Source organism: Eptesicus fuscus, chromosome 10 (assembly GCF_027574615.1).
Source record: "Eptesicus fuscus isolate TK198812 chromosome 10, DD_ASM_mEF_20220401, whole genome shotgun sequence".
NCBI classification, from domain to species: Eukaryota; Metazoa; Chordata; class Mammalia; order Chiroptera; family Vespertilionidae; genus Eptesicus; species Eptesicus fuscus.
Genome location: NC_072482.1, coordinates 7,535,472 through 7,555,258, shown reverse-complemented (window position 1 = coordinate 7,555,258; position 19,787 = coordinate 7,535,472). Strand labels below are relative to the sequence as shown.

Genomic DNA, 19,787 nt, shown 5'->3' with positions numbered 1-19,787 from the left:
GGTCAAGAGAGACACACATTCAATTGGTTGCCTCCTGCACGCACCCCAACCAGGGCCGATGATTGAACCTGCAACCCAGGTATGTGCCCGTGACCGGGAATCAAACCTGAGACCCTTTGGTCCGCAGGTCGATGCTCTAACCACTTAGCCACAAAGGGTCCAATATCACCTTTTACTAAGGACTGTTAAAAAAGAACTTGGGATCTGGTGCCAATCACAACAATCAAGCCAGGGTAGGTGAGGGGACTGCTGCAGGGCAGCTGAGCTGTCTGTTATCAGTACTTTTCATACCCCTACACACGGTGGTATGTTAATGACCCTGCCAGTTCTCAGCCAGAGATCAGGCAATTTCATTATCTCCTGTCACCAGAGAAGAAAGAAGGAATGAATATGGCCTGGATGCAAGTGTAACCTGTATCCCACAGGCCTAGGCAAAAAGGGACAGACTAGGGGGAACCAAACATGGCAAGTGGATAATAGCTGCTTCTGACCTAAGTCTCCACAGAGGCTGACCCATAGTCCCTAGTATCCTCCTGTGTGTCCTACCGTAGTAAGGTTCAAAGAGTTCACTGGAGGCCGAGTAGAAGTCCTCCAGCTTAAAGTCATTCGGGCCCTTCAGAGTCATTCCAAAGCCTTTTGCGTGCCACTTCTTCCTCCACAGCACGTACTCCGAGAAGCCACCGGGGCCTGCACAGACATCAGCAAAGTACAGAAGCTCCGCTTCCCGGTCCTTCACCAGTGGTTTCTGCAAAGGCCAGGAGGACAGGAGGAGGGGAAAAGATGGCTCAATGGTAGGAAGGAGAAGGTGGGGAGTGAAATCAGCCTTTCCCCAAGCACAATGCAGAGTTCCCACCAGGACACACACCCAGCAAGTGTATCCCGAGACCATCACCCCACCTCAATATACCCGGATGCCTTTCACACCACCAGGCCTAGCTCAGACTCCTAATGAAAACATCTTAATGGGCACCTGGGTGTGCACTTTTTGTCTCTCAGCATCTTCACCATATCCTGCCTTATACAAGTCCTTGAGCAGAACAGACGCTACATCCCCCCATTACAGACGGGGAAAGAGACACCAAGACACAAAGCGTGCAGATGCTGTTCCCAGCCATCTGCAACAAAGCTAATCATAGTCCAGCCAGCCTGACTGCTAGACTCAGGTCTTCCTGTCCAACCCAGCATGGGGAGCCTGGCCGTCCCGGTCTCAGCCACAGCACCCACCTCTCCAGACACAGTGTCTGCTTCCCTGCTCCCTCCCCATCCTCCTCGGTACTCCCTTTTTTCAATTAACTTTTTATTTTGGAATAACTTTAGATTTACAAAAAAATTGCAAAGACAGAGTTCTCACATACCCTTCACCCCGTCTCCAGTTTTACTAATACCTTACACTGTCAAAACTAAAAAGCCAACATTTGTACACTGCTATTCACTAAGCTCCAGGCAGGGTTCCAATTTCACTAGAGTCCTTGCTCTGTTCCAGGATCCAATCTGAAACACCACAGTGCATTTAGTCTACACCCCTTTCTCCTTCTCTACACCCCTTTCTTCTGCTGCCTTTGCCCCTCTGCTAGCTGGGGGCCTGGGACGGGGCACAGCTGGGAGCTGACAAAACACAGAAAAGGAGACACCAGTGTGCAGCTTCCAGGCAGCCCTCAGAGCACCCACCCACCTCAAGAGTAACTAACTATATCACAATAATCATCTGAATTTTTATTGGATTATAATTTTGGTCACCTGAGTAGCTTTAACTCTTATTAATATAAAGTTCATCCTGAGCCCTAGCTGGTTTGGGTCAGTGGATAGAGCTTTGGCCTGCGGACTGAAGGGTCCCAAGTTGTGGGCTCGATCCCCAGTTGGGGGCGTGGAAGAGGCAGGCGATCAATGAATTCTCTCTCATCATTGATGTTCCTATCTCTCTCCCCCTCTCCGTTCCTCTCTGAAATCAATAAAAATATATTAAGAAAATAAATGAATAAAATTCATGCTGAACGAAGCATGGACCTGTATTGTGTGTTTACACTTCCTTTTACACACCTGGGCCTTAGATAGTGCATTCTACTTGCCCCGACCCTCCACAGCACAGAGGAGGGACCATCTACACCAGTGACAAGAGGCTGAGCTCTCGAGTGGGTGGCAGGAGGACACTGATGACCATCAGCAGGGGGGGCTCAGGCAGCTCAGCCTTCGCTCTCTACCAGCTGACATGGCTGAGTGCTTGTCCAGAGCCCTATAACTGCTAGATCAAGACCAGAAAGCTTTAGGGGAAAGTTATGAGAGAAATGGAAAACGAATGTGCACAATCCAGTCCATTTCTAGGTGACAAGGGCCTTCCCTCTGAGGATAGCTATCAGCTTTATCAAAACAGTGAAAAAAAGTTTCTGGAAAAAGTCGCTTTAGCTAAAAATAAACACTGTCATCCTGTGACAAGCCCACGCAGGCATGCTGGGATGCATCCATTCTTTCTCTCCTCCCCCACCACTCCACCCCAGCATTCTTTGTTCCTGAGCTATCAACTGTTTATATTTTTGGATTTTATTATTTGCACACAAAAAAAGACTAAATGGCATTTGCCAAAAACATTATTTTAGCACTTTCCTGACAGTGAGGTGGTAATGAGGCAGGGGTCACAAGTTGAAGGCCTGCCCAGACTGGAAAATGGGAAACTAATGTTCCTCACTGCGGGGTGTGCCCTAGCCCCCAGCCCAGGCTCCAGCCTCTCCACTGAGCCACTGGCCCAACGGAAGACTAGGGGAAGGAAGAGGAATGAAGCAATGAAAGCATCTCACCTCCAAAACGAGGACATAAATATGATCTCATTTTGTGATTTCAAGATAAGTGGCCCTCCCAGGCCACAGCCAGATCTTTTCATAGAAAGGACAGCTGGGCTTCTCACCTCTCCCACCTACTGGCTGTGCAGTCAAGGGCAAGCACACAATTTATGTCTTTAAGCTCAAGCTTCCTCAACTATAAACTGGAACTAATATAGGTTATTTCTCCTTTTTTTTTTTTTTAATCCTCACCCAAGGATGTTTTTATTGATTTGAGAAAGAGAAAGAAAGAGAAACATTGATCAGTTGCCTACTGTACATGCCCTAATTGGAGGTTGAACCCACAACCTAGGTATGTGCCCTGACTGGGAATCAAATCCACAACCTTTTGGTGTATGGGACGATGCTCCAACTAACTGAGCCACCAGGCCAGGGCTATAGGTTATTTCCTGAGTGTTGCAGGATTAAATAAATTACCATCCATCAAAAACCTTTATAAACTATAAAATACTAAACAAACATAAGTTATCAATTCAGCTAGATCAACTATCATGGAGTCAAAACTTTGTCCTTCTCCATCTTTTTCTCTTCTCAATGCCTCAGTGGGCACTTTGAACATGCTAATTTCCTCTAAGACAGCACACAAACTTAAAGATCTACATTCAGTTTTTGTCTGTTGTTACACTTCAAAACATGTTTTCTTACTTCAACAACATCCCCAGGCACACAAATTCCTCACATAAAGTTATCCTATATAATAAAAGGATAATATGCAAATTGACTGAAAGGCAGAACAACCGGTCGCTATGATGCGCACTGACCACCAGGGGCCGATGCTCAGCCAGAAGCCGGGCTCATGGCTGGGGAGCGCAGTGGTGGTGGTGGGAGCCTCTCCCGCCTCCACAGCAGTCGGACATCCCTCGAGGGCTCTCAGACTGCAAGAGGGCGCAGGCCAGGCTGAGGGACACCCCCCGCCCCAGTGCACGAATTCGTGCACCGAGCCTCTAGGGGTTTATAATAGACTTCCAGATATCCAAAGAATCTAAACTCCCTTCTTTCCCTAGTCTCTTCCAATTCTTGTTTATAATTTATTGATTTCCCTACCCTAGTCTCTTTTCAACTCTTACCACAACCTGAAGAACCAGAAGCACATGGGAAAACCTGAGTCGTGTGCCCCTCCCCTTTCCACCTCTAACCTCTCCATCCCACCCCAGCTTCAAGTTCTGCATCCACGCTCGTGTTCTATAACCAGCCTGATCCAGGAGGCAGAGACCCTAGCAAACCTGGTGTGTGCCCGGGGCTTCAGCCACTCCCATCTCTCCTGGGAACTGCTCTAGCGCATCTCTGCTCACCTGAAAATCATGCTAAGCCTGCTGGCCTTGGCTGTCACTCTGGCCCTCAGGGAAAAACCGAGAGGAAAAGAGAGAAGAAAAGACTAGAGGCTAGAGAGAAATCACTTTTTATCATGGAATGCAAAGAAACATCTCAGAAAGGGGAATTCTCCATGGTCACTAACAATCAATTCAGGTCAAAAAGATGCCTGAAGTGTTACAGACTCGGCTGCCTCTTCCTATGTAACTAACACCTCTACCCTCCACCTGAATGGTACAACCTGGTGCCTTCTTCTTTTTCCTGAGAGCAAAAGACAACAACCAGACACTAGCTGCTGGAGGCATTTTCATTCAAAAGCCCCAAATGATGCTGTGACTTCCCATCAGCTTGACAGAGTTCTTCTGCTAGGCAGGGGTTTAAAATCATTTGGAACTCAGAAAATTAAATCAACATTATATCAACCTAATTTTCTCAAGATGCTAATTCCAAGAGCCCCTTTGTGCTGCCTGCTGGTACTGGGAAATGGGGAGGGAGACAGGGGAGAGAGAAATGACTAAAGGCTTGAGGGGTTTACATGCCAGTTTTGCCAGCATGGAGAAAGCAGTGAGGTAGGAGGAGCTGAAACATTAAGAACTTGGAAAGGAAGTTTTTTCGGTGAGTGGATAGTCAGAAGCCTAATGGAAGGAGGGTGAGTAAAGCAGAAACAGGCAAAGAGAACTAACTTTCTAGAGCTGAGTAAAAGGGAGCTCCAGTGGCGCAATTGGTTAGCGCGCGGTACTTATAAGAACTGAGTAAAAATGCTTTGAAACCCTGACGTTAACACTAGAATGAAATTTCCTTTATTCTTTCTCTGTCATCATGGAGGGTCTGTGTTCAGAGAAATGAGATGCAGCAGAATAGAAACTCATCTTGCTTTACCATTTCTTGAGAAGGGCCAAAGCCTGATAATTATGATCCCACGCAAAGCTTGTTCTAAGAGGCAGGAAGGGAAAGTGGCCACATCAGGACTCACAGATCTAAGAGCTGGAACAACTCTTAAGAGCCGTTTGGTCCTACCCTGGCCCTCTAGCAGGTTAGCAGGGCTAATTTCAGAGATGAAGCAGCTGAGACCCAAAGAAGGCGTGTACTGAAGTGACAACACCCGCAGTGGAAGTGATACACTCCCTACCGGCCTCACTGAACAACACAGCCATGCCATACTGATTTTAAATGGACCAGTGGAAAAGATAGGATGCCCACATGTCATTCAACTCTCAAATATTTCCCAGAGTACTCTCCTCTCATACCAGAAACACCACCCAAATCAGACGATGTCACAATTTCAATAAGCTCACTGTAAGTTCTGTACACTCACCCTTCTACTCCCCCTCATCCATGGTAGAAAGAAGGCAGGCTAAAGCCCCTGGTGGCAACTGGTCTCCACACGTCAATGAGCACAGAAAGGCTTTACAAAATCCCAGCCCTACACCCCTACCAGCTCTCAACTCCACCAGAACGTCCAGAACCTAAAAGCGCCATGGGGAAAGGGATCATGTCTATCTCATTCAAAACTATATTCCTAGCTATATTCCTAGCGCCTAGCACTGTGCCTGGCACAAAGTAGGGGCTGGATAAATACATGCTTACCGAAAGCAATAGGGGCCCATGCTCTAACTCACGGCCTCATCTCCCTGTTCTCTAGGCCTTTAGATGCCACAGCTGCTGATTTGGCCCAGGAATGTCCCTTCTGCACTGCTGCCAGCCCTGCCCACCTCCACGGGGAGTGCACAACAGGACCTGCAGCATCAGGGGCTGGGACTTTGGGACTGAAGCTCTAGAGACAATGCTTATTGGGGCACTCTTAGGAACACAGGGACGCACTGTGGGGCCCGTTCTGAGGAGCTCAAAGAAAAATATCTAACATAAAATCCATCTCTAACACAGAGCAGCTATAATTACATTGCACAAATGGCGATTTCTGAGCCACTGAAGCTTAAGCCCATTTAACACTATGAATTCAGAAGCAGAAACTTGTTCTCACCCCATAAGAGTCCCGTGGATTTGTAAAAATGCGATCAAACACAAAATCCATATTGGCCATCTTCATTGCCGCCCTGCAACAAAGACAGACAGAGCTCAACTCAGGACCAGACAGACGGAAAGCTGAAGCTCAAGAAAAGGCGGGAGGGTCATGTCAGGGGAGGGGGGGGAGGGGAGGGGAGAGAAAAGTCAGCAAACCTGTTCAGGAAGAAGACTCCTCGGATCATCTCGTAGGGATTGGCGCGGGTCCGAGCTCGCCGCATCTCCTCCCCATCCAGGACATCAAACACACTCTGCCCAGAGAGAATCAGAGCCTCGGGGTGAGCATCATCCGCCGGGAAGGGACAGGGCTCTTTAGAGCCTGAGGAGCCCAAACAGCGTCCAAAGCCAAGGCTCCTGCTGTACCCAGCTCTAACACAATAAGTGTAAGCACGTCCCTGACACATGGTAGGTGGTTAATAAATGACCGCCGTGGTTATGCACAGGGCCACCTCCTGGCGTTGCTAACCCTCATAGCAAATCGCCTTCTCCACTCCAGCAGCGACTTCCCAAGGGACTGGCGTCTGATACCACGGCCCTCTCCACTGGGCTCACTGAGAGGGCAAACAAACCAAGGCCAGGCTTCCTGGTGGCAGCCACCACACAGTAGGGATCCCTCTCCTTCCTCCAAATTCCTCTCTGATTAAAAAAACAAACAGCCTCACTTCACAAGAGCACCAGTCGCTATAAAGATATTCCCAACCCTCTGCCTGTCAAAAGATAAGCCCTGAGGCCAGGTGGCTCAGTTGGTTGGAGAGTCATCCCATACACCCTAAGGTTGCGGGTTTAATTCCCGGTCAGGGCGCATGCAGGAGGCGGCCAATCAATGTTTCTCTCCATATCACTGTCGCGATCTTTCTCTCTCTCTCTCTCTTCTCTCTCTCTCTCTCTCCTTCCTCTCTCTAAAATCAACTTTTAAAAATCAATAAAAATTAATAAGCTCTGAGGCCTCGCTGCTTCTCCAACCCATTTCCTCCTTAGTTTCCTTGGCTCTTTCTATCCGGGCAATGCACTTCCTGGCCCAAAACACAGGCCACAAAATATCAAGGGAAGGCTACTCATCCAACACCTTAGCAGCCTCCCACACAGAATTTCACTTAATTCTCACAGCAACCCTGGGAAGTATTTTCTCCCTATCTTATAGATGAGGACACTCAAACTCAGCAAACCTAAAGCAACTGGCCTAAGTTCACACAGCAAAAAAAGTTGCAAAACTAGGATTTGAATTCAGGTCCATCTAATGCTAAAGAATGATTTCAAATCTTTCATTATACCAGCCAACCTCCCACACACACACACACACACACCCCCACCCAACCAGGATTAGAATGAACCAACCCACTGAGGTTAAGTGGATCCTTTCCTGGCTACTGACCACAGGGACAGCACAACACTACAAAGCAGGGCAGTCACCAGGAAAAAGGACACCTTGGCGAAATGTACAAGCTACGCATCGGACCACCAGGAAAGTATCAGCTAAACTTCTGCCCCCACAACTGAATCAAAAGAACTAGAAAAGCCCAGACAGCCCTTCACACACAGGTTTTAACTCCAGCTCTCGCCACAGGCCTTACCTTACATTGCAGCACACTGTGAAGCAGGTCTTCCCCACAAAACTCTGTTTCATCTTCAATAATCATCTTCCTCTACAGGGAGAAGAAAACAGTCAGTAATGACCATGTGTGACTGCACTTGGGGGATGAATGGAGAAACTAGGGTTCCAAATCAGTAGAGAAGGGGCTTGAGTTCCTGCCAAGAAACATCAATCTCTGAGGAGCAGGAACTTGTGAGAAAATCCTAAATCCTCTGGCGAAACTCCAGGCGGCTATGAGATGAAGCAGTCCCTTGGGTACTCTGACTAGAGCACATATGGATACAAGACTCGTGAATGCCGAGGCTGAGAAAAGCAAACAGGAAGGAGACATTCAAGCTGTCTGTCCCTAAGGCATAGAGGCAGAAGGATGGAGACTACCCCAAATGACAGAAGCCTGTCCTTCGACGGGTAAGCCTCTTGCTCTGAGATGAGTGTGAATGCACGACACTAGGCACTGACCTGGCAGCATCACAAAAAATAAGGGCTCAAGAGAGCCTCACAGCAACCCTGTGATGATGGATGTCAAGTCCAACATCATGTCTGAGGGAGGCCACCTCTACACCATCGGTGCTCAAGCTTGGTGTTCTCAGGTTTTATACTTTTCAAAACCCTGAGGACCTCAAAGAGTTTTTATTTATGTGGGAGACATATTTAGATATATACATTGAGGTTTATTAGAAATTAAAACTAAGAAAATTTTAAAATATTAATTCAGTTTTAAAAAAGTTAATAAAAATGACATTTTTATGAAAAATAACTATATTTCCAAAAATAATTTAGTGAAAAAAATGGCACTGTTTTCCAGTTTTGCAAATTTCCTAATATTTGGCCCAGCCTGTGTAGCTCAGTGGTTGAGAACTGACAAGGAGGTCACAGTTCGATTCCTGGTCGGGGCACATGCCTGGGTTATGGGTTCAATCCCCAATGGGGGGTGAGGGGTGTGCGCATCATTGATGTATTTATCTCTCTCTGAAATCAATAAATATATATTTTTTTAAAACTTTCTTAATATCTGGCTTAAATAGATGACACCAAGATTCTCCTTTATATTCAATTGGTTGTGAAATTATCTCATAGGCTCTGGAAAACTCTACTGGACACTTTGTGAAAGAATGTGAGTGAAAAAACTTTCAGCATCATTACGAAAATAAGTAACCTTGCAGACCCCCTGGAAGTGTCTTGGAGATGCCTGGGAGCCCCTATACTTTAAGAACTACTCTCTAGACCAGCGGTCACCAACTGGTGGTCCGCGGACCACTGGTGGTCCGTGAGGTCCAAAAGGTTGACAACCGCTGCTCTAGACCACACTGACTTAGTAGCTATCTACTTTATTCTTACAATTTTCCAGAGGATATTAAACCAATTCCCTCTGTAACAACTCCCTCATTACTTTCTGAGGACAGGTACAGTGTCTTTTCATCTACCTGGAACAATGCCCAGCTGTAACCAGTGAAGAAGATAAAAGTTGTGCATTTTGTGTTGTCTTGCAAGCTAAATGACTGGGAAAAAAACCTATCTGCCATATCTCCCAGGGGCATATCTATAAAGCCATTGAAACAACCTCTTAACACACAGTTTTATTCCCGCCAGAATGGTCAGATTCACATTTTTCACATCTATACTAACAAAAGGGTAATATGCTAATTAGACCGGATAGACCGGACGTCCTCCCGGACAAAGCCACAGCGGCTGTGAGGGCTAAGGGCCGGCGGCACAGGAGAGGCGGCGGTGCAGGCTGGTCCAGCGCCATAGCCCCTTTCGCAGAGGCGGCGCGGGAGAGGCCTCGGCGCAGGCTGGTCCAGCACTGCAGCCCCTTCCACAGAGGCAGCGGGAGAGGGGGCTGCGCGTGCCGGTCCCAGTGCTGCCCCTTCTGCAGAGACAGCCACATAGGCAGCGGCACGGGGCCGGTCCCAGTGCCACGCCTATGCAAAAGCTGGACGGGGTGCAACCTGCTGTGCCTCAACCTCCCACAGCACCTCCCCAGCCAGCCTGGCCCCAGATTGCCCCCCACCCACCAGTGGGCAGGGGACAGAGCCAGCACTACGAAGTGAGGGCCAAGGGCCAGCTGCATCAGCTGGCAGCGGAGTGATGGGGACGGTGCCTTCCTTGGTTTCCTCCTGCAGAGGGAGGCCAGAGGCAGCAGCAGTGGCGGGGTGATGGCAGCCAGGTAGCCTTCCCCTGATCAGTCCGGTAGCCTCCCGCAGAGGGAGGCCAGTCTGTGACTTAGGCCCGCTCCCTTGGGGAGCGGGCCTAAGCCATCAGTAGGACATCCCCTGAGGGCTCCCAGACGGTGAGAGGGGGCAGGCTGGGCTGAGGGACTCCCCCTACAGTGCACGAATTTTCATGCACCAGGCTTCTAGTGTGAGTATAAACACATACATACCAACTCGAAGAAGGGAAAAGTCAGGAGATAAGTGCCAACAATTTTAGGGTACATTTTCCTGAAATCCTACCTTTCCCACAACCATCCAATCACTCATTTCCTCAGTGTCAGGAATTTCAGTGGTACATTCTGGGAACCATGACACCTGCTCACAGGCACTGGGCTACAAACAAAAGAGAGGCAAATAAGTGAGATGATAAGCCCTCAGAAGAACTGTGCTCCAACTCATCAGGGCTTCCCAAAACAATCAAGAGGGACTCAGACAGAGTGGGAAGAGTCTGGGAAGCAGAGGCCAAAGGCAGTTGTTAAACATGAAAATTGAGAGCTGGAATTCTCAAGTTTCACTTCTGAAGGCCAGGTCCAATTCTGGTTTCAGTCCCTAGAAACTTCCCAAACCTTCAAAGTATCTTTCATTTGTTCCAATATTTTTTATGAATACCTATTATGGACTATGTGCTCAGAATGCAGAGTTAAAAAGACATAGTCCTTGTCCCAAGAGGCAGTGGGGATACAGAGCAGTGGGGATAAGATATGTGTCTCTGATAGGTAATCACATCAGGAAGACACTAAGCAATGAATCTCACCTCCTGATGCCTTTCAAAGTGTTACTCACAAAATAAATTGGATTCCTCACCCATTCATTCTAAGCTAGGGCAGAAACTAGCACCTCTAATGAACTACTTCCTAATAATTTCCTTATCAAGCCAAAACAGTGGTTTTCACCCTGCTATCCATTAGGGTCATCTGCAGTCCTTTTAAAAAGTTCTGGTGCCTGGGGCCTACCCACAGAATATATGATTCTGCTGATCTGAGGTGGGAACTGGGTATAAGTGCACTGTTAGAAGTCCCCAAATGATTCTAATGTGCAGCCAGGGCTATGTTCACTGGGCTAGAGAGACATGGATTATGAAACTTTAACAGGTGGCTAACCTGCATGGCAGCTTTACACATTCCCTCCTGAGCAGGTGTGGAGAAGAGACTCACCATTGCAAATTGAAGCAATATGGTTAAAGGTAATATTACATGCTCTGAAAGGCATAAAATGGTATCACAATGCAAGGTCTGGAGGGCAAGCCAACCACCATCAACAGAGAAAAGATTAAAAGAAAAATTACTGAAGCCTTTTGTCAATGAATCAGGCAGTGAATCATGGCTCCTCTCCTTGGTCAAATCCATCACCTTTAAGCATAAATGGTTGTGATTTATATTATAAACTCTTCTTTAAAAAAGCAACTCATGCCCAGCCAGCGTGGCTCAATGGTTGAGCGTTGACCTAGGAACGAGGAGGTCACGGTTATTCCTGGTCAGGGCACATGCTCAGGTTGCAGACTCGATCCCTAGTATAGGGGGCGTGCAGGAGGCAGCCGGTCAATGATTTTTTCTTATCATTGATGTTTCCATCTCTCTCTCCCTTCCTTTCTGAAATCATAAAAATATATTTTCTAAAAAAAAAGCAATTCATATACACTTTGGATACCCCTATAGAGATAAAAAGAAGACTCAATCTCCCCATGGAAGTCTAAATAATAAGGCTACCTGCAAAGCGGACTTTGTCTGAAGCTTCCAACCTTGCACTCTCCCTCCATCCTGGGCTACAGAAGTCACTAAGCACCTTCCTGTAGTGACTCCAGGAATGGGTCACCTCAGGCCACCCAGACTCATCTATCTTAAAGAAGTGACCACCATCTAACAGTTAAGCCACATTCTTAACCAAAAGATAGGGCATCTTTGTAAGAGAAAAACTGGATTATGGTAGATGGTAATTAGAACAGCTTTGTCTCAAAAAGAAATTTCAATAGCCTGTCTCAATTAAAAGCAGAAATTTTATGGGCAAATTTTGTATCTCAAGTTTAGCAGTTAGTTCTAATGCTGTCCCACTGAGAGAATTTGGACTTTTTACTTGTTTTCACACAAATGAGGACACAGAAAGCACCAAGCATTTCTGAGGTAAAAACCTACATCTAGCACCCAATTACAAATATTTACCCTATTCTGCACTGTCTCATCTGCTATTCTGCTGGTCTCGTCTCCTCACAACTACAAGGCAACACAGCAGGACCACATCAGAACCCATTAGCTCTTGGCTTGTCAGCTTCTTACTCTGAAGCCTTATTAGGCTTTTATCATGCACAGGTTGATGGGAGATTTTCCTGAACTGAAACATCAGAGAGACAAATAAAATATCAATTTTCCAGAGTTCAGAACCACATCTGAAGCTAAATTACAGCAACTATGTAGAAGACTAGACATTTGTTTTCTATTTCCTCTAGTTTCAACTCCATAATGGTAATATTACATCATTATTTTTAGGGGCTTTCATTATACCTACTTCAAATCCTTTGTGGAATAAGGTAGGACATAAATAAATGGATAAAAATAAAGTCTCAACATTATCTGTACCATGAAAAGGAGTAAGAGTCTCTTTGGGTATTCAGGGTAAAACAAACAGGTACCCAAGTAGGTAAGCAGACGAAATCCACAATGAAAAAGCCATATGGTATAAACAAACACCTGTTTGGAGGTGCAAGGACCTTACGTGGCACCTAATCCAATCACTGACACAATGGGAAAGTAGGTCCTCAATCGGCCACATGAACCTTTTCAGCAGAGGAATCTCACTACCTTGTGAGGTATAAAGCTGGTGGAAAGCTGTATTAAAGTTCTTTGTAGAGGCAAACCCTGCCTTCCAGTATCTTCCACCCATTGGTCTTAGATAGTCCTATATGAAGCAACAGGAAACAAATCCACATCCTATCATTCCCCCTCCCCCAGACTTGTTTTCCATTCTGGACATCCCCAGAACCTTCCATGTAAGAAACTGGTTCAACCCCACTAACCGCCCTGATCAAACTGCCTCTGGAGACTTCTAGTGTGTCAATATGACAACTTAAAGGCATGCACCCAAAAACACAAGTGGCTTTCTGCCTTCTCCTCCCCACACCAGTTACCTCGGGCTCATCTCGCCAGTCCACATTCAACTCCTGTTCAAAGCCTTGCAACGTCAGACCCAAGCCTCTTCGACCTTTCTGATTAGAGGCCTCAACGATGTCCTTCCGACCCTGGCTGTATTTACCCAATCCTTCACCTTCCCTGAAGCCCATCTTCGCCTGAAAGAGAGAAATGATGGTACATTTATATAAACAAATAGATAAAATGGAGCATTTCATACAAACAGACATTTATGTAGCCCCTATCATGTGCCAGACATTCTGCTAAACCTGAAGAAATATAAAAAAGGCCTCACCCAGCTGGTAAGGTTCAGTGGTAGAGTCTCGACCCATGAACCAGGAGGTCACTGGTTCAAATCCTGGTCAGGGCACATGCCCGGGTTGTGGGCTTGATCCCCAGTAGGGGGCATGAAGGAGGCAGCCAATCCACGATTCTCTCTCACCATTGATGTTTCTATCTCTTTTTCCCTCTCCCTTCCTCTCTTTCTAACGTCAATTTAAAAAAAAAAAGATTTTAAAAAGGCCTAAAGTTTTCCTTCTAGCCTAATAAAGAAAAGAAGCATAAATAAAAAACTGCAGTTTAACTGTGGGTCCAATAGCTGTCTATTTTGGAGGTGAAAGTCTAGGACATCCAGAAGTTGGATAAATGAGAAGGGACCTCACAGCTGTAATTAAAAGTACCAAGGGTACCTAATGAATGTCATTGGACATTTGTACAACTTACCCTTCCAGCTAATGTGTCTGATTAAGTGAGAAGTAGATCTACAGTAGAGTTGATAAAAGAGAACATAATTTAAAATGGAACTTCCTCAGATTCTTGCTAAAAGGTATAACTGTTTAGAAGTTTTCGGTTTGGTCTTATTTGGACTTGTTTTGTTCTGTCAGCACCTGTGTAAATAGTTGGCATGATGTGGTCAGGGTTGAGCCTCACAATCAGCAAGCCTGAGGACTGAGCCCACCCATGAAAAGGTCGCCAGTAATCAACATCCAAATACAACAAAAGAACCCACACAACACACACAAGGGACATTCCTAGAACATCCTGCTCAGAAGATGAAGGAAACTACACAACTGGGTTCCACATGATGCCAACCTCAAAAAGGACATCTCACCAAGACTGGGAGTCATAGCAGTCCCATCCAATGCACAAAAACAAACACAAAGAAACAGCAAAAATGGGGAAACCAAGAAACAGTAAAAATAGGGAAATAAAGAAACAGGCCCCAAATGAAAGAACAGGAACAATTTGCAGAAAAAAGAGCTAAATGAAATGGAGGCAAGAAATTTATCAGAAACTGAGTTCAGCCCTGGCCGGGTTTGCTCAGTGGATAGAGCGTCGGCCTGCGGACTCAAGGGTCCCGGGTTCGATTCCGGTCAGGGGCATGTACCTTGGTTGCGGGCACATCCCCAGTAGGGGGTGTGCAGGAGGCAGCTGATTGATGCTTCTCTCTCATCGATGTTTCTAACTCTATGCCTCTCCCTTCCTCTATGTAAGAAATCAATAAAATAGATTTAAAAAAAAAAAAAAAAAGAAACTGAGTTCAAAGTAATGGTTTTAAGACCGCTCAACAGCCCTGGCTGGTATGGTTCAGTTGGAGTATCATCCTGTACACTGAAAAGCTGTAAATCTGATTCCCAATCAGGGCACATACCCAGGTTGTGGGTTTGAGTCAATTAATATTTCTCCCTCACTTTTTCCCTCTCCCTTCCTCTCTCTCTAAAATCAATATAAACATACCTTCAGGTGAGGATTTAAAAGAGAGAGAGAGAATGCTCAACAGCAGGACATAGAAACCATGAAAAACAGCCAGTCGAAAATGAAGGATGACATATCCCTAACTGGTTTTGCTCAGTGGTTAGAGCATCGGACCACAGACTGAAGAGTCATGAGTTCAATTTTGGTCAAAGGCACGTACCTCAGTTGCAGGCTCAGTCCACAGCCCTGGTCAAGGTACATGCGGTAGGCAACCAATCAATGTGTCTCTCTCACATCGATGTTTCTCTCTCCCTGTCTCTCCCCCTACCTTCCACTCTCTCTAAAAATCAATGGGAAAGAAATGTCCTCCGATGAGAATTAACAACAATAAAAAGACATAGCTGAAATAAAGAACATACTGGAAGGAATAAACAGTACATTAGAGGAAGTGTAGGATCTAATCAGTAAATCAGAAGACAAGGTAGAAAAAAAAATTACTCAGAGCAGCAAAAGAAAAAAATAATTAAATAATTTCAAAGCACGAGGATAGTTTAAGGGAACTTTGGGACAACATGAAATGTAACAACATTCATATCACAGGGGCACCAGAAGGAGAAAAAAGTGAGGAAGGGATAGAGAACCTGTTTGAAGAAATAATGACAGAAAAATTCCCTAATCTGGTGAAGGAAAAAGGCACGAAGTTTCAGGAAGCACAAAGAATCCCAATCAAGATGAACACAAAGAGGCCCACACTAAGACACGTCATAATGAAAATGGCAAACATTAAAGATAAAGAGATAAAACAACAATGAGTTATCAACTCACATCTTCAAAATGGCTACCATCAACAAATGACAATTTGTGAGGATGTGGAGAAAAGGAACCTTAGTATACAGCTGGTGGAAATTCAGAATGGTGCAGCCATATGGAAAACAGTATGAAGTTTCCTCAAAAAATTAAATATGGAACTGCCATTTGACCCAGTGATCCCACTTCTAAGAATATATCCTAAGAAATCCAAAACACCAATCATAAAGAACGTATGCACCCCTATGTTTATAGCAGCACAATTTACAATAGCTAAAATCTGGAAACAGCCCAGGTGCCCATCAGCAGATGAGTGGATAAAAAAGTTGTGGTATATTTACACCAATGAATATTATGCAGCAGTAAAAAAGAAGGATCTCTTACCCTTGGAGACAGCATGGAGGGAGCTGGAGAGTATTATGCTAAGTGAAATAAGCCAGTCAGAGAAAGACAAGTATCACATGATCTCACTCATATGTGGAATCTAATGAACAAAATAAACTGATGATACAACCGGAGACACAGAAACATGGAACAGACTATCGAATCTCAGAGGGAACTCGGAAGGTAGGTGGGTGGGAAGAGATCATCCAAAGATATTGTATGCATATATGCATAACCCATGGATACAGACAATAGGGTGGTGAAGGCCTAGGGTGGGGAGCAGGGCAGTCTGGAAGGCGTCAAATGGGGGGATATATGTAATACTTTCAACAATAAAGATTTAATTTTTTTAAAAAAAGATAGAGATAATCTTAAGGGCAGCAAGAGAGAGACAGTTATCTACAAGGGAGCTCCCATAAGGCTGTCAGAAGATTTCTCAACAGAAACACTACAGGCCAGAAGGGAACAGCATGAAGTATTCAAAGTAATGAAAAGCAAGGATCTGAAACCAAGACTACTCTATCCAGCAAGGCTATCATTCAAAATTGAAAATGAGCACAGCCAGTACAGCTATGTGGTTGAGCGTCGACATATGAACCAGGAGATTACAGTTCAATTCCCAGTCAGGGCACATGCCTGGATTTCAGGCACAATCCCAGTAGGAGTGTGCAGAAGGCAACAGATTCTCTCTCATCATTGATGCTTCTATCTCTCTCTCTCTCACTCTCCCTTCCGCTCTCTGAAATAAAAACATATAAAAAATGTATTTTAGAAGAAATTGAAGGTGAAATAAAGAACTTCCCAAACAATCAAAAGGCAAAAGGATTTTATTACCACCAAACCAGAACTGTAAGAAAGGTTAAAAGGAGCCAAGACCAGTTTGGTTCAATGGATAGAGCGTCAGCCTGTGGACTGAGGGGTCCCAGGTTTGATTCCGGTCAAGGGCATGTACCTTGTTTTCCGGCACATCCCCAGTGGGGGGTGTGCAGGAGGCAGCTGACTGATGTTTCTCTCTCATCGATGTTTCTAACTATCTCTCTCCCTTCCTCTCTGTAAAAAAATCAATAAAATATATATTTAAAAAAAAAAGAAAGGTTAAAAGGAGTGTTGTAAGAAGAAGAAATAGAGACAGTAAAGAATAAAAATAGTAATAAATAAGTACCTATTAATAACATTACATGCAAATGGATTAAATGCCCCAATCAAAAGACATAGGGTAGCTCAAAGAATAAGAAAACATGACCCATATATGAGCTGTCTACAAATAACACACCTCACAACAAAAGACTCACATAGGATGAAAGTGAAGGGACAGAAAAAAAATTTCCATGCAAAAAATAAAAAAAAATTTCCAAGAGACAAAGAAGGTCACTACTTAATACTAAAGGGATCTAACCAACAAGAGGATATAACCCTGGTAAACAAATATGTACCAAATATAGGAGTACCTAAATATATATTAAAAAAATAAACTATTGGAAGACTTTAAGGGAGAGATTAACAGCAATACAGCCATAGTAGGGGATTTCCTAACACCCCACTTTTATCACTGGATAGATCTTCCAGACAAAAAAAATCACAAGGAACCAGCGACCTTAAACAACACATTAGACCAGATGGATTTGATATTTACAGAATATTTCACCCCAAAGCAGCAGAATATACATTTTTTCAATATGCATTGAAAATTCTCAAAAATAGACCACATGTCAGGACACAAAATAAGTCTTACAAGTTCAAGAAAACTGAAACCATATCAAGCATCTTCCAGATCACAGTAGCATGAAACTAGAAATTAACTACAATAAAAACACTCAAAAGCATTCAGACACAAGGAGGCTAAATGGCATGTTATTAAATAATGAATGGGTTGCCAATGAGATCAATGAAGAAATAATAAACTTTCTGGAAATAAATGAAAATAAACACCCAAAATCTATGGGACATAGCACAAAAGGTTAATATTGCTATTTGCCCTCTCTCTATAATAGAAGTGCCAGAGATGAAAGAAAATTAGTAAAATGTATATGAAAATCTCCCTCCGGTCAGAGTCTGGGGCACGCCGTGGGACCTAGAGTCAAGTCCTTGCCCACACGCACTTCGAAAACATAGGAGACCCATACCAAGACGGCCCTACTCCCGTCAAGCCCCTCTGGGCGGGGGTGCAGCCTCAGGTCCCCTGGCCCAGTGCTGGGGTGGGGGGGCGTGGCCTGAGGTCCCCCGTCAAACTCCGCCTAGCAGGGGGCATGGCCTGAGGTCTCCCAGCCTGGCGCTGGGGGCTGTGGCCTGAGGTCCCCTGTCAAACCCTGCCAGGCGAACAGCGCGGCCTGAGGTCCCTGTCAAGCCCCGCAGGGCGGGAGGCATGGCCTGAGGTCCCCCGGCCGTGCGCTGGGGCGGGGGGCGTGGCCTGAGGTCCCCCTCAAGCTCTGCTGGGCGGGGGGCGCGACCTGAGGTCCCCACCCCCGCCAGGCGCCATGCAGCCTCAGGTCCCTGCTGTTCGGTCATGACGTTACGGCACCCCAGCTAATTTGCATATTCCCCTATTATTATTATGATAGTACTGGAAGTCCTAGCCACAGAGAACAGACAAGAAGAAAAAATAAAAGGCATCCAAATTATAAAGGAGGAAGTAAAACCATCATTCTTCACAGATGATGTGATATTATACATAAAAAACCCTAAAGACTTCACCAAAAAACTACTAGATTTAACCTTTTGCACTCGGATGTCGAGTGTGACTCGACACGGTTAGCATCGGTAGCAGCTCGTATGTCAAACTGTATTGAATGTATCAATAATTTGAAATATAAAAAAATCCAAATAAATAAGTTTGTATGAAAAGAAACTCCAGTTTTTTATTCTACTGCCGTGCTTTGTAAAATCTGGGGTATTTAAAAAATTAAATCCCGAGTAGAATAAAGGAATCGAGAAAAAAGCAAGCGAGTGCAAAGGGTTAATAAATGAATTTGGCAATGTAGCAGGATACAAAATTAACATCCAGAAATTAATGGCATTCTTACATATCAATAAAAACTCTCAGAAAGAGAAACTAAAAACAACAATCCTATTTATCATTACAACAATAACAACAAAATAAGATACCTAGGAATAAACCTGACCAAGGAGGTAAAAGACCTTTATTCATAAAACTGTAGGGCAACCCCCTGGCAATGGGCAAGGAGACACCTGATTGGTGGTGTTACTCTTAGTTCATCTTAGCTTGATGCCTGTGTTGGTGGCCAGAGCTGTTTCATGACTGAGGCACATTTTTAAAAAAACCCTCTAGGACACTGGTAAAAGAAACAGAGGAAGATACAAAGTAGTGGAAGCATATATCTATGTTCATGGATAGGAAGAATGAACATCATTAAAATGCCGTACTACCCAAAGCAATCTATAGATCCAACACAATTCCTATTAAAATACCCACGGCATATTTCACAGATCTAGGACAAATATTCCAAAAATTTACTAGGTGTATCAGTTAATAACTCAGATTTTTTTCAATAGATGGCGTTACACATATGTTGATATATATGCGATTTGATATGTATGCTATTTTGTTGTATTGACAAGCTTCAAAACTTCATATGTCAAATTTGCTGAAGGTGTTAACATCATAGATATTTTTACACTTAAAAATATCGAATTTCGTGCCCAAAAAAAAGAGCATTTATGGGAAGTTTTAATTCATTACTTTATTTTGAAGAAAAAGTTACCATGTACTTTGGGAAGCTTATGGTAAACATGCTCCATCTGAAGATACTTGTGAACACTGGTTTAAACACTTAAAAGTGATGATTTGGACGTGAAG

At 44.7% G+C, this 19,787-nt stretch overlaps 1 protein-coding gene across 3 annotated transcripts in view; it reads right to left on the bottom strand.

The window, feature by feature from the left end:
* CMTR1 (cap methyltransferase 1) overlaps positions 1-19,787 on the bottom strand; it is a 56,894-nt gene that overhangs the window by 19,788 nt on the left and 17,319 nt on the right. For all 3 annotated transcript variants that reach the window (XM_054721902.1, XM_054721904.1, XM_054721903.1), the window contains exons 4-9: positions 13,087-13,245; positions 10,209-10,301; positions 7,736-7,807; positions 6,321-6,415; positions 6,124-6,196; positions 547-745 (exon numbers count right to left, since the gene is read on the bottom strand). In XM_054721902.1, the coding sequence (XP_054577877.1) occupies positions 547-745; positions 6,124-6,196; positions 6,321-6,415; positions 7,736-7,807; positions 10,209-10,301; positions 13,087-13,245 (691 nt within the window). The remainder of the gene's footprint in view (positions 1-546; positions 746-6,123; positions 6,197-6,320; positions 6,416-7,735; positions 7,808-10,208; positions 10,302-13,086; positions 13,246-19,787) is intronic.